The sequence below is a fragment of the Anas acuta genome, chromosome 4 (assembly GCF_963932015.1).
Source record: "Anas acuta chromosome 4, bAnaAcu1.1, whole genome shotgun sequence".
In the NCBI taxonomy this organism is placed as follows: domain Eukaryota; kingdom Metazoa; phylum Chordata; class Aves; order Anseriformes; family Anatidae; genus Anas; species Anas acuta.
In genome coordinates, this window is record NC_088982.1 from 57,132,947 (window position 1) to 57,148,732 (window position 15,786).

At 43.7% G+C, this 15,786-nt stretch overlaps 1 protein-coding gene across 2 annotated transcripts in view; it reads right to left on the reverse strand.

The window, feature by feature from the left end:
- The window catches only part of MTNR1A (melatonin receptor 1A), a 47,127-nt gene extending 35,559 nt beyond the window's left edge, over positions 1-11,568 (reverse strand). The window contains exons 1-2 of one of the 2 annotated variants that reach the window (XR_011096311.1): positions 11,260-11,398; positions 6,617-6,897 (exon numbers count right to left, since the gene is read on the reverse strand). Coding sequence is in view for 1 of the 2 variants with exons in the window: in XM_068681448.1 (XP_068537549.1) it covers positions 11,260-11,452 (193 nt within the window). In the remaining variant the exon portion in view is untranslated. Of the gene's footprint in view, positions 1-6,616; positions 6,898-11,259 lie in introns of those variants that run through there. The other variant, XM_068681448.1, reaches the window with a different exon arrangement.
- Positions 11,569-15,786: the final 4,218 nt, after the last annotated feature.

The following is a 15,786-nucleotide window of genomic DNA, read 5'->3' on the forward strand; positions in this document are numbered from 1 at the left end:
ACTAAGACCACCTTATACAACTGAAGATTTGCAGTGATGCCCCTTCTATACACTGTGAGTACTGCAATCACTGGGGGGGTGTGGAGTTCCTGAAAACCATCTTTAGAAGGACAGACAGACACCAGCCCAAAAGTAACCACAAAGTTACACATGCCAAGTCATAGCTAACTTCCAGTAATTCTCCGGAGTTATTAAACCTTTGAGTGAAGGTAAGGTTTAGTCTTATTGCCTAATTATTGCCCTCCTACAATTGAAATTCACTTTTCAAGTTATATGACTTTCCTTACTTGTCAAATCATGTCTTCCTATCTCAGTAGCATCTTAGTTTTTGAATACAGAAGGTATCATTCTTTCAGTTTACAGATAGGTAATCATTAGATGGTTCTTTATTTCTAATAACATTCTGATGTGCTAAAAATATTTGTTTTTAGTGTTTCTACAAGTGGTTGGTCACATGCTACATTTCCACTTCTCATATGAATATGTAGAAATGCTATCACAACATACATTCTTAAAGTTGTATTAATACATGTACATCTTCAGAATGGGTTTCAGCTTAAGCATATACTGGTGCTGACATACAGTGTTACTACTGGAAATTCCATTCTTTGGTTTGAGTAGACAAAAAAGTGACATGAGAAAATTCATGATTTGGAAATTTGTTGGCAAGGCAAACAAGGTTGTTTTTAAGTAAAGTAGGCAAACATTGAATTGTTGACCATTCCTTGTGATGACTAGACAAAATATAGAAACAGTATCTTTGAGATTTGAATCTGATCTGAAGTTTTCTGAATAAATATGGATACAGAAGATAATGTGAATCTCTGAATATAAGCAGATCTTAGAAATCAGTTCACTGCTTTGACGGTAGTCTATGAAGTTATCTTTGCACAGGAAAGAAGCACTCAGGCAGCCTGCTGCTAGTCAGCATTCTAGTAGCAAAGCTCTGTCACTGTAAAAGCTTGAGGAAAGTATAGGGAAGACCTGCTATAAAAGCTTACAATGATGGGGTGGGTTACTGCTGTCATAATTGGGATACCCCAGTACAAACACCACCAACAAGCAGACTGCAAATTGTCTCCACTGGGATGGTTTCACTTAGCTTATTAATCTTCTTTTTAATGCATTCGTACTCCTGCACTTACATGTGTCAGAGTTCACCATATCTTCAGGGCATCTTCACAGCATGATTTAGATAATGATCACTGCCAGCAGTATTAACAGGGTGCAAATCCAAGCTTTGCACAACTGTATTAGATTGTCATGAAGTATTCCTTAGAAATTCTTACACAGTAATTGCAAAGGAAGCACTCAATGCCCTTTTAAAGTGCTAATATTCCTAAGTGCAAACATACAATGAACAGAAGCAACACAAATTCCTACGTGCATCCAAAAATAACAAAAGTGGGTATGCTAGGCAGACAAAATGCTGTTTGAGGAGGGCATCTGTGAACAAGATACTTATACCATACAAACAAGGAAAACCAAGGCAGGTTTCCAGCAACCAACAAAGTGTTCATAATTGACATTATCAGGCACTGCAGAGATTCCTAGTAGCAGGGTACACTAACTGGGCAGGAGAAGGTACAAGAAAAAGTGCTGAAAAAAACAGAAGTGGTATAAACACAGTTTTCTAGGAGAAACTGCAAAAAAATCCCCAATTATTTGCCCAATTAATTCAAGGCATGTTTGAAAACCTTTGCTGCAAGGAAGTAGAAGAAAATCTGACTGCATTTTGAGTTCTACTTTAGGTATTAAACTAAAACTATTTTAAACAAATTTGCATTTAAGACAAATTTGGTTCTACTGTCTTCTCTGTATGCAGAGACAAAAATGCAGTGTACCCTGACAGATGGAGATCACTGTGTTAACTCTATTATCCATAATGGTTACATGCAGAATAGTTAGAATAAGCTTGGCCAGTGAAAACTGTATTCAAATGGCACTCAGCAATACAAAAATCCCCATGGGACCCATTTCAGTAAGCATCAATTACAGAAACATTGAAATTGCTCTAATTTATACCATTTATAGCCACCTGTCTAGATGAAGGAAGAAGGGAAAACAGTGCTGTCTTCCTGTCAGACATGCTGGATATTAACCTGTATATGAGATCCTTATTTGCAGAGACAGCATATATATTCACAAGCAATGAACATGAGTTATATTCTGGGGATACTACAGCACTAAAAGAAAAATGAAAATTTAATTTCTGTAAAAAATACAAATAATTAGAGGAAATGCTGCTAAATACATTTCTGCAAATGCATGAAACAAGTATACCATAAAATGGAACTCTCTCTTGTACAAATACTTTGTGCAGCATAGTAAAGAACCATAGGACTTACATAAGCTTTATATAAAGTAACTCTGTATATCTCCAGTAGAAAAAGCCAATCCCAAGAAAATAATTAGCAACAGGTGCTGAAACATGCTTCAGCATCAGGAAGGGAGAATAAGGTGGGTTTATGATGCAATGCGGAGGTTCTGAACAGTGCGGTTCCTTAAATTAGAATAAAAGTCAAGGCAAGAACTGAAAAGGTACTGGTTAGAGATAGTCACATTGATAAGAAACTTCCAAAGGAATATCAAATATTGATGTAAATAGCAACAGAACCACCAATCTGTACAATAAGGCAAAGCCCAAATTTTAAAATGTATTCTGCTTAATGAATGTGTTAAAGAATGATGAGTATTTAGAAAGCAGAGGACAAAGATAGCATCAAGGATAACATGATGTGATCTGACCAGACAACTCTAGTACAAGCAAACTGTCCTTGACCTCAGTAACAAAATCCATTTGAGGAAAATCGGAGTACAGTATTGTGGTAGTAGATGGCCTTTTGTGTTTTCTTTATTCCCAAAGGGTTTTCTTGAAGTACCAATTATCAGACTCCATAGTCTGCATACTATGCTATACATGAAATTGCAACTGGCTTCACATCATGCACCCATGTCAGGCTATACAAAGGTCAGGCACTTAAGAGTACAGTAACCCTGATTTATAATCACCTTTATCACAAGGAAATTGGCAACCAAACAAAAATCCCCATCTGACCCCATGGTTCTTAAAACATTTAACGAATCTCTGTATTAAGAATTTCACTAGAGAACATACCTAAAGGTAACATTTAAAAAAATTTAAATGCTGATGAGCTTACCACAGAGAACAGAGGTGAACATGCATCTTCGGCTTTTGGCTTGAGGCCAGGTATAGGAAGGGAAGTTATGCAGAAGACTTTACTGCTTTCAGCACTTCAGGTTTAAGACTTAACAGTATTGCAGACTTTGGCAAGTATTGTATCCTTTGGCAAGTATTGCAGCCAAAGTAGAGAAAGGAGGCTGTTAATGACCATGGTAAAAGGTTTGCTAGTTGATTTCAGTACAACAAGCATTTTGCTTTTAGGGAAGGTATATTCTGGAGATGAGGTGCATGCCTGGGGGCAGTGCTCTCACAGAAGGGGGAAGGTTATTTTGCCAAAATACAAATAGAATTTGATATTTGACTTGGGCTAGAGAGTTAGAGTAAGAGCCAAGAGCTGTTTTTCTCACCCTTTATTACTGGAAGAGATATTTAATATTAAGCACAGTACATTTAGTAAGCATGATACATTTACACAAGAAAACATTTTAGGTATTGAGAGCATCCTTCTTGCAATGGAATAAGAAAAAGCTATAACTTAAGGTGAGGACTGACTCCTAAAGAATTTATATGAATGTCTAGTACACCTAGAAATTGGACTTGATAGTCTAGAAGATCCCTTTTAATCCCTTGTTCTAAGTAAGAACTGATTCAATAACCTAAATTTGGGAAAGGTTTGCAGATTTAATATGGCACACAAATGAGGACGAACTTTAATCTTGTAACAAATTAAAATTATGCAAACCTGCATGTTAGATAATTACTCAAACTACAGAAGGCAGACCCCAGAATTATACAGCCAGAGATATCTGGAGACAATTAATAATTATTTACATTAAAAGACAATATATGAATGCAAAATACACAAACCATTAATAAAAATGATTTTATTTATAATTCATTAGTTCTTCATCCAAAATGAAATAAACCAGTGAAATATCCAGTTCATTCACATATATGGAGACATCAATTCTTCATAAAACGTAGCTACCAAGTTCTCCAACAATATCCAGTCCTTCAAAACAACTTCAAAATAAGTCTGTGGATGCTGTTACTCAAGAAAAAAAAATTCTCCTTCAGCACTCACAAAAAAGGCACTAAAAAGTGGCGTTGTGATACTAATAAAGTGAGGGAAATTCACGCAAAGGTACCTTTCTTTCAATGCCCCTAAAATGAAGTTGCCCATACCATGCCTGTATTGAGCTAAGAACACTTTCACATCCAAGAATGAAAACCCTTCTTCACTCCCCAACACAGGAAGAACAAGTCCTTAAGAATCAAGACTAAGGAGCAGAAAACTCATCACTGAATCTGGTAAAGAAGTATACATCAAATGTAATCCATAGCTACTGCTATGGGGAGAAAGATTATGATGCTTCACCCAGTAGATATCATTGCACATTTCTAGAACTTCTCTGGGCTGTGGCTGGGTACCAATTTTCAAGGCCAATCCCTGTACTTGTGCTCATTTGTGCCTTTTGCCAAGGGCTACAGAACTGGCTGTCTTCCCTAGACAACTAACATAGTACTGACTGTTGCACTAGGTTGATACTCAGGTCCAGACAAAGTGACTTAACAAAAGCAATGTTATCACTTGACCTCACAATACCAAGCAACAAGGGAAGAGTTAACCACTTCCAGCACAGGGGCAGGGTGCCTCTGCTTGGTAGCCTCTCCTTCAAAGAGGAAAAACTAGTTTTGCTAACTTTATTTTTTGGGGTGCAGATACAAAACTAAGATAAGATAGAGCTTATATTTCAGCATCACATTGGAGGAAAATGATCCATGTGAAATGTAGATCATGCAGAGCAGGGTTTCTGTAGGCCTAAATGGAAAGGTATATACCCTTCCCAAGCAACGCAAAGGTAGCTAAAAGGCTACCTAAGGGTGTAGACAAAAACAGAAGCCATCCACATACCTTTCCCACTACTTTGCATTTGAACTGAAAATTTCAATACTTGCTTATGCACAGCAGGGTTTGAAATTATTCTGTTTTCAACATAGGACCTTAGGAGTGATGTGAGAGTAAAGAACGAGCAAAGTGTTAATAGGAGTTTCTTACAACTATAGCAAAGGAAGAGATCAAGTTCTCCATGATGAGAAAATGCCTAATTCAAGTATGGGAATACAATGGGACTATAAGATAATTTGATTTAATTACAAATTTGATTATCAATAAAGTAATGTCTTCTAGAATTAGATACATGACCTGGTATTAGGTCATTTATAAAGTGAAGCAAATGAGCTAGGAATATTTCACTTCCCGTGCAAGGTGTTTCTTCAAGAAAGGGATATAAATTGGCCTTCTCTTTAAGGATATGAGTGAATACTGTTTAAAAATATAGGACATGAACCTTTGTACACTTAGTCATGACTACAAAGCTATTTAGAAGTAACAGAAGTCACTATTTAAAGAGTTAAACAGACTTGCTGATTACACCTTAGTTTCTGATCAGCTTGAAAAGTACAAGGTTAAAACATGCAACATTCTTATCATCTAAATGTAAGGGTATCATTTAGGTTTTGTTCTTGTATATCATATCCATCCTCAGAACTACAGGAGGAAAAGATAGGTCTGACCTTTATTTTGACATGGAAGGTAGGAACCTGGATTATACTACTTAGCTGCTGTAGTGCCTCTGTGACTTTAAGGGGAATAGACTTTGAAAGAACACTTCTAATAGCAGCATTTGTATTACAGTCTTCAGCATTTTTAACTACACATTAAATAAGCAGACAATAAAACATTAGCAATATTCTCTTAACCTGAAGAATTCTTAGTAACACTCATCCTCCTGAAACAGAGCTTGGCAATCATTACTCAGGAATGCAAAATTAACATGAAATTTGAAGCAGCTCACTGATATGACAAAAGCTGCCAAGAGCAAGGGTGACAAGGTTCTTGAGGTTGCAAAATTAGACTAATGCATAGCACTGAATTAACCCCGCTATAGCAATTGTTATTGCCCTAGGAAAGCCAGCCTTATACAAATGGGTTGGACATTGTTCTATAGCATTGGATGCCCACTGTTGGTAGCAGTTGTCACTAAACTAGACTTGCTGCTTATGTCATTTGCTAGAAACACAAGAAGCATCCACAGCAGGATAGGAAAGTAATGTAAAAAGAAAAGTAGAAAAAGAATGAGAGTAGAAGCAGATCAGAAATTGCTAAAAGGTTAAAGATGAAAAGCCATCTAAATGAGAAAAGGGAGAAGCACTCCAAGAACTACTAAAAAAGACAAGCAGTATAATATGTAGGTACTGTTCTCTGCTAGCAGCAGCAAACTAGAAGCACTGCTGTGAAAGACTTCAAAAAGCAGAAACTTGCAGAAGGTATAAATAGCTGAATTTAGCGGACATATTAGAAAGAATGGAATGTTATTTGAAATACTCGTCTGTTGTTGGTCACTGACAGGACAATGTCATTTAAGTAGTTTTCTGAAAAACCCTCAATTCAGTAAATTATTCATCAAAACCAGTCTTTGGAACAGCTTTATTTAAACCAAGTTTTTATGCTCAATTCTGTTCAATTGTCCAAGTTCAGTATTTCCTCTAGACATTTTCCCCTCTCCCAATCAGCTTACCATTTTTAATACCTGAAGTTATGTCTGAAATAATGCCATCAACATCTCAGCTTTCATCAGAACCCTGAATTTGTGCTACAACTTGATCTTCTGTTAGTTATCTCCCTTGAGTCAAATATTTGTCAGGCTACCCATTCTCTCTCTGGACAGATAAAGAAGTCCAAGGATCACCTGTAACAAAAACAATGGTTACATTAGTCTGGATTTACAACAGGAATTTCATTTATTAAATACTGTTACTCTACTAAAAATTGTCTGAACACTAAAAAACATAGTCAAGAACAGCCATTCTGAAAAGCTTGATGAGATCTCCAATGTGATTATCAGAAGTTGGTTCCAATTGAAGCAGAAGATTGATACTCTAGAAATTGCACTGAAAAAACTCTACAGGCAGATTCTTACACTGCTCAGAGTACATAATTTTAAAACAAGGCCAATTTGGAAAGCCTCCAAAATAATATTCTTACTGGTGGATCCCACTCCCCAGTTCTGGTATGGCTGTATTATTTAGCAATTACCATTTTTTGAAATATAGTACTGAGGAACACAGCTGCTTCATTCTTCCACCAGTGACTTACAGTCATAGATAATTCTCAACCTCATCATTCCTTTGAGCACTCAGCTTCCTTTACAAACCTGTTTGGACCTAATGCATGCTAAATCTGCCTCAGCTGCAAACATTGTCAAATGAAAAGGAAGAAACTAAAGTAGTTAACACTCCAGATTAAGCATGTGTGCAGTCCTAGTGAGTTATATTACTTTTCTAGGGCCCTGAGGCCTCAGCAACATCAGACTTGCTATATCTTCATCAGTACCAAAAGCTAGAGTTTTAGCAACAATGCATTTGTGCCAAGAATACAGAAAATAGGGAAAAGCCAGATACATCTAAACACAAAAGAGATGGCTGAGAAGGAGAGTGGGGTGTGAATGCAGCTGTCTGCCCTGATGCAGTAAGTGCTAGTTACCATCTTGGCACCAATCCCTGTAATATCCAGCTTTTACCAAGCATTAGCCAACAAGGCAGGCACAGGAGAGTCAGTATGAAACTACTAGAGCTAGCTTCTTGCCTGCTTTAGGCTCCCTTCTGTCACAGAAGTTTGCTGAAGGGGTAATCAGGGCACAGTTGACCTCAGTACAAAAATACCCAGGAAAAGGCAACCCACTGGACCAAGAGACCAGTTTCAGAAAGAACAGAAAGAAGAACAAGAGGGACAGTAGCACTTGAACTTTCTTCATTGACCTTAAGAATGGCCCAGTCCTGTAATCACTGTACACCCAAGCCCCCCCATGGCCAAAACGCTGACATTTTAACATACTAAGCTTTAAACTAATCTTCAGAGTCAAAGACTGACAACTGCTCCTTCACCTTGTTCTTGATGCATTGTTTTTCTTGGCATGGTTAACAGCAAAGGCATAAGGATACTAGCAGTCACTGATAGGAATCTGTACAATCCTACATAAACCACTTTGAATAATCTCTTTGCATTTTTGAGGTGTTTAACTCCAGTGCTAAGAGTTTCAAATATAAATTTCACTTATTGCAAAAACTACTAGCATTTCTTTAATCTACCTTCCCTAAAGCTGGTTATTCCATATTTCAGGGTAGAATTTGTTGAATGACCCTATTTCTCATCTATGAATTTCATTTTCCATTGCAAATATTAAGATGATTTATAGCAAACTTTTGAAAATGAGCTATCCTCATTCTTCTTCAAATGAATTATTAAAGAAAGCACATAAGCTTAAAGTTTAAGTTGCATGGACATCCTGTCAAGATATGGGCACTAGAATCCTTATGCCTTGAATGTTCCTGTTGAAATTTCTTTCAAAGTTAAAAGATCAGACATCATAAACCAAATTCAGTCCAGCATTAAATCACAACTGTTCCCATCAGGACTGAATTGGTGTCAGGTGCTTGTTAGATTAGAAAGTTACCATTAAAGAAACAGACCAGAACTATGAAACTTATACAAGTCAAGTACATTAAATAAAAGAGAATCCTACCAGTTGTATCATCAGCTTCTGTGTCTAGAAGAGCATCTACTGAAGCCATGCTTGTGACTATGAAGGAGTCTGTAGTATCAGAAACTCCTCGCTTGCTGAGACAAACTTCTTTGATACTGACTTCTCTGCTTTGGCCAGTGCCTTTTACTAACCTTCAGACTGTCAAGAAGGTTATACCACTTGTTGAGAAGGTTTTTCTATGCCTTCCTACTATTCCTCAGTGCATTTTTAATCATAAGTCCACTGGTTCAATTTGCAGTAATCTTCCAAAATATGTACATAATAGAGAGTGGGACAGAGATGCAAGATGTATTCCCCCACCAAATCCACCTTTTTGTATTAATATTCCTCATTTGTTAGTCCTTTCTTGGAAAAAGAAAAGTCTTCAATGATATATTTTCTTCAGGAGGTGTCTTCTGTTCCTCCCTGACCTTTTTCCAGTGGAATTTTCATCCTGTGTCCTTTTTTCCTTAATAAATGTGCCAGCAAAAGACTTATTAACATAGGCTGTTGTAAAACCAGAAGTTTCTCTTATTATAGCTCTGTAAAAAAGTTGTAACTGTCTTTATAACCAGCAAGTTATATGATCTGATTTAAACACAATTTGCAATGTTCTCTCTTGCTGAATAACCTGGAATTAATATGAAAACTTAGGAAGCTCCTTCCTATTCAATATTAGGTCAGTGTTTTCGAGTAGTTACACTTAATCATAAGTTTACTCACCTGAGTAAGCCTTAATTCAATGCCAAGTTAATAGTAGTGTTCACATAGGCCAAGTTATGCCCAGGTATGGGGTTTTACCAGATTAGTCAAGAAGAGTCCACACACCTTTTCAAGGCTTATTTTCTTCCCAGAATTTCATTTTATCTATGTATTATGAATCTTTCCTTTGAGGAAAAGGATTTTTAATCTGCCTCATTAGGAAACTTAAAACTTACTTTTCCTATTTTTCCCTAAAGGAGACTATAAACAATTTATCATGTACCAAGTATCTACTTATTTCCAATAACCCTTCATTTCAGAGTATAGGAAAGTATCTAGTTCATATTCAAGGTTAAATCATATGTTCAGCAAAGTGCTCTGCTCCCCTAGCTGTAGGAGATAACTGTTGACAGTTTGCTGCAGTTCACTGTGACAGAAAAAGAATGAGAAATGCAGTAAGAGCAAGCAAGCATGTGTCTTGATTCAAGAGGGATATTGTGAAATGTACAGTACTGAACATGCACACAGAACCAAACCAGTGAGTTACATTTCCAGAAAATTGGCACTGTACTTATTTCAGGCTTCTTACCAGAGGTGTCTTCAGTGCAACTCTCCCCCTCCCCCAGAAGCACTGAAGTATGTCTGTATTAAGGGGGAAGAGAGTATTACCCCTTTTCCCTGGAATAACCCCAGTAACATGGCCATCTCAACCCTCTCTCCATTAGAGCATCTCACAAGCAACAAAGCTAGTCAAGTGCTGCCTTAGCATTTTGGAGTCCGATTCTCATCTTGACCATACAGTATTGCACACTGTAGTACTGCCAGCTCTAGTGAAAGTAACTTCTGTCAATGAAAGCAAGAATATACAGCTTTAGGAATTTAGATCAATGGCATCAGGAAAAGTCAGATTGTCTTCATTTTGATACTGTGCTCTGGTATTCCACAACAGCTGGATAAAGCTGACATGTACCATCTACATGAATTAGCTGACTTAACCTCAGAAAGGTAAGCATGCCACTGGTTGCCAGTCAGCTACCTTTGCTGTGCCAGTTTACAGCGAAGCCAAGGATCAATTCAGCTGAATTTTGAACCACTAGCTACTAAATTTAGCAAAGTTGTAACAAAGAAACTGGCAGTCATGAAAAAAGTACAGCTAGCATCTCTATTATCAGAGTGAGATTCTGCTTTCATTAACAGCACAGCTTCCCTCACACACTCCTATTTCTCTCAACGAAAGATGCATGGGGCTGAGCGCACAGATTTGGTACACGTGCGCAGCAGCTGGCCTGCCGTGATAAAGCAGAATGAATCTGAGGAAGTTGCTGCCTGTCAGAGCAATAGCACATGAGCTAAAAGGGATTTACTTAATACAGACCATCGCAAAAACTATCCTGTCAAAACTACAGATTAAGGATGTACCTCAAGCTGTCTCCTGCTCCTAGAAGAAATAGCAAGTAGGAGGCGAACAAAACAAGCGAAGCAAGTGTCCTCTTATTCTGAATCCTGCAACGTTTATAATTTAACGTGTGGCTGGCTTTGAAGCTCGCACCGCAGGTGGAAGTGTATCACCTATGTATCACCTGAAATCTTTCTCTACCTGAAAGCAGCTCACCCAGAAGCCCAGCACCCATCACGCGGAATCGCACCGTGCCCCGGCAGCACCCCTAACCCCGCGCTAAATGCCGCCCTCGGAGGCTCCCTGCTTCCTCCCTCCCGAGGTGGGAGCCAAAAACAGCACCACGAGGCGGCGGCGGGCGCTAAAAATACCCACAGCCGCTCCGCCACCGCAGCGCAGGGGCAGCCCGAGGAGCTCCCGGAGCCGCTTACCGGCGTTCCGCAGCTTCTTGTTGCGGTACACGGAGAGGATGACCAGGAGGTTCCCCAGCAGGTCCACCACGATGGTGAAGATGAGGATGGCGGCCAAGGTGGAGGTGACCCAGGGCGGGCGGCGCGGGGCGTCCCCGGCCGGCGGGTCCCGCGGCAGGACGGAGCCGTTCAGGACGGAGCCGTTCGCTCGCATCCTGCCCCGGGGCCGGGCAGCGCGGGGCCGGCGCCCTCCCGCCGGCGCCGGGAGCTCCGCGCAGGTGGCGGGAACGGTGGTGGCGGGAAACTGCCGCCAAACGAGTGTGTACTGTGGCGGGAAGCTTTTATATTAAAAAAAAAAAACGGCCCCGCCCCGCCCCGCCCCTCCCAGCCCCGCACATTCACACACGTGCGCGGCCGGGGGCTGCCGGGCGGCGGCGGCACAGCGCCCCCCCGCGGTGCGCGCCCCTCCCGCCCCCGTTCGTTCATTCATTCGTTCATTCACTGGTTCCTCCTCATTCATCGGCCGGCATTCCCGCCCGGCCCCGCTCCATTCATCCCGGCGGCGCGGCGGGGAAGGGGATCGGGGAGCAGCAGCCCCCTCCCCGGCAGCCCCCGCCCCGGCAGCCCCCGCCGACCGGGCTCAACCGCTCCCCAAGAGCAGCGCAGAGGAACGGGGGAGCCAGCGCCCAGCCGTGAGGAGGACCCGTGCCCAATATCAGAGCCAGACGGCCGTGGGAATCATGCTCCCATTCAAGGCAGCGGCGGAGCTGGCTTCACGTCGTGCTCCGCCAAGCGCGGGTTGTGCGAGTGGCTCTGGCTGCCGCGGGGCACCAGCGGGTATCGAAACCCTGCTCCAAGCATTTATCGGGCGGAAGGGGACACCTGAAAACTCGGGGAGGGAGCTGGGGAGCCCGCAGTGGGGGCTCTACGGGGAGACGGGGCGCAGCCAGGCTCAGGGAGCAGCTCTGCGGGGGTCCCCGGGGCTCTGCGGTGATCTGCGGGGCTCAGCGCGGCTGCTGCCACCGCTGCCGACTCAGGTACCGCGACCTGCCCTTATCCACCCGGCTTTTACAATTTCATAGCTCTAACGGCAGTTCCAAGTGCCGGATAGTTAAAGCCATCATCATGAGCGGTTAAAAAGCTCTGTTGTGGGTTTTTCACCCCTCGGCCCTGCCCCTGCCCAGGAGACCTTGGCAGAAATAGCATCGGTTGGCGCAACTCACACCTCGGGGCTGCCGGCGGCCGCGCTTCCCCCCCAGGACTGACCCCTGCGTGCAGGGCCCCCATCAGCTTCTGCATGAGAGCATTTTGTTGCCGTGGGCGAGCACTGTTTTACTTCATCACTTTCTGACTTAAAATTCCCAATATTCCAGCATCCCCCGACCCCTCACAAACAGCAGACGCAGAGGGACATGCAAACGCTGCAGGCAGTCCCTCCAGTTGCTCCCAGAACAAAACCCATCACTGGAAACAGAGAGCAGCTTTTGGCTGGGGGAGTGAGCACACACTGTGCCCCCCACCCCCTGCAGGTGTTCCAGCAGACAATGAAAAGTGAGTCTGCGTGTCCTTGTAGGCACAAGAAAATAGGTTATCAAGCTGGGGGAGAACATTAAAATTAGGGGGAACCAATAGCAGGGCGCCGTCAGGTCGAGGGCAAGCACACGTGGAAGCAGACAAAGCTGCCTGGTCCTCAGCAGACCTCAATGGGTGTTTCACAGGGCAGGGAGGGACAGCCCAGAGAGAGCTGGGAAGTTTCACAAGGTCAGGTATTTTTAACCAGAAGGTAGAGTGAAGGTGAGGACCAGCCCAGGATTTAGCTACAAAGAAACAGAATCTGGACCACAAGGGGGCTGCTGTCCTTTGTCTTGTTGCCAGGATGCTCAGCCACGTGTCTGCAGCTGAGACCCCCAGAGAGGCAGAGCCACCGCTCCCACTGGCTTGTGCCAGAAGAGTACACGGGGCCCAAGGGCTGCTTGTGCTGGTGAGAGTAGTGCTTAGGGAAGGTGGCACCCAAAAGGGAGCTGGAGAGGTCCTGTCAGAAAAGTCTGTGGGAGCTAAGGGTGACACAAAGACATATTGGGGACCCTTGTGCTGTTTATCACATTTGGGGGCTAGAGATCCCTCTGTGCACTCACTTTGCTTCCAGAAGAGCGGGAACTGAGCATCAGTGGGTCACACTCCAGCAAGGCTTCCCACTCCTCATTCAGTCGGGAACCTCGCAGGGATCGGCTGCAGCGAGGGCTCCTGGCAGGGAGACAAACGAAGCCAACCCCAAACCCCACAATAATGTGGAAGAGAGCCGCAGCCCCGGCCATGAGGGAGGAGAGTGCTGTCACGGGTGCAGGTGTGCCCTGCTTCAGGGACTCCTTGAGCAGGTGGCTCGCTGCAGCAAGAAATTGGCAGCCTGAGGGAGTCTCTGAGGGTAACAGATAGGAGTCTCCCCGCCCCTGCTGTTGCTCGGCAGCCCTCTCCTATGTCCCAAGGGGTAGAGGCTGCCCCCGTTGTACAGATGCAGAACAGAGGGGCCAGACTGTCCGCAAGAGACAAGGGGCTGGACCCTTGTGTCAACTCGGAGCAGAAAGAGACGTCTGCCCCCGACACCCACGGTGCCACCTACCCCCACGGTGTCCCTGGGAAATTGATTTGAGGCTCTCAGGGAGGTTGAAGAAGAGGCTGAGGGTCTGGTCAGTAGTCCAAACACAGGAAGCAACCCCGAGAAGAGAGTCAAGATTGGGGGAAGAGCAAAACATAAGGATCAGGGCCGGAGCACCATATTGTAACCTGTGCCACAAAAAAAGAGCAGAGAGTCCTGGTCATTGGGGACTCCTTGCTGAGGGGCACTGAGGCTCCTATCTGCCACCCAAGCAACCTAGCCAGAGAAGTGTGCTGTCTTCCTGGCGCACGTGTGAGAGACATTAGGAAGGCTCTGCCACGACTCATTAAACCAGAGGACTACTATCCTCTCGTAGTCATTCAGGTTGGATCCCGGGAAGCTTCTATTAGAAAAATGAAGAATATTAAAAAGGACTTCACACCCCTGGGGAGGTTGTTGTGGGGATGGGGGGTGCAGGTAGTGTTCTCCTCTGTCCTCCTGCTGGGTGACTGGGATGCAAATAGAAGGAGCAGAACAGGATAGGCAAATGACTGGCTGAGGGGGGGTGTCTGGACCAGGGATTTGGGTATTTTGATCTTGGCCCATCCTTTGAGAGGCCGGGTATGTGGGCTATGGACAGACACCAACTGAGCAAGTGGGGCGCAAGTGTGTTGGGGAGCAAGCTCTCTGGGCTGGTTACCAGGGCTTTAAACTAGGTTTAATGGGGGAAGGGAGGGGAGCTAAAGGTGACAGAGAAGGGCTGGGGGAAGTTGTCGCTACTGTCACTGTTGAAGACAGGGAAAAACTTCTGAGCTCTCCCATAGGATTGTCTGATGGCTCCTCAGAGAAGGTAGCATTCCTGATCCCCCATCCAGTATCTTCTTCTTGCATCCCCCCAGGGGTAACTGCACCTGCTGCTTCCCTAAAGTGCCTGTACACCAATGCACAGAGCATGGGAAATAAACACGATGAGCTCGAGATCTGTGTTCGGCCACAGGGCCATGATCTCGGTACGATCTCGGTGCGATCTCGGTGTGATGAGGAAGGCTAAAGCCCACCTAGAGATGAGGCTTGCAAAAGAGATAAAGGATAATAAGAAGGGTTTTTTCAAGCATGTAAACAGCAAGAGGAAGACTAGGAATAATGTGGGTCCCTTGCTGAATGAGGAGGGTATCCTGGTCACAGGAGACACTGAGAAGGCAGAGATACTGAATGCTTTCTTTGCTGCAGTCTTTGCTTCAAAGACACTCCCCTGGGACTCCTCACCCCTGGCGATAGGACAAAGGGTCTGGGAAATGGAGGGCACCCCCCGTGGTGGACTTAGGAGTGGTTTGGGAGCATCTGAGTGGGCTCAACACACACAAATCCATGGGTCTCGATGAGATGCATCCGCGTGTGCTAAGGGAGCTGGCAGATGTGATTGCCGAACCACTCTCTATCATCTTTGAAAGGTCTTGGAGAACGGGTGAGGTGCCTGAAGACTGGAGGATAGCCAATGTCACTCCGGTCTTCAAGAAGGGCAGGAAGGAGGATTCGGGAAACTACAGGCCAGTCAGTCTCACCTCTGTCCCTGGAAAGGTATTGGAGCAGCTTGTTCTGGATGACATCTCCAAGCAATTGGAAGAGAAGAAGGTTATGAGGAGTAGTCAGCATGGATTCACCAAGGGGAAGTCGTGCTCGACCAACCTTGTTGCCTTCTATGATGGCATCACCAGCTGGTTAGGTGGGGAAAGAGCGGTGGATGTCATCTACCTTGACTTTAGCAAGGCTTTCGATACTGTCACCCATGACATCTACATCTACACCCCTACAGTTCTGTGATTCTGTGATTCCTCCTGGGCTGGCCTTCTCTCACCTTGATAGAGACATCTCATCCTAGAAACTGTGCTGCATTTTGAGGTTTTACAGGTGTTTACTCACACATTAGAGAGTTAGGCACTTTAAGGTGCCACCCA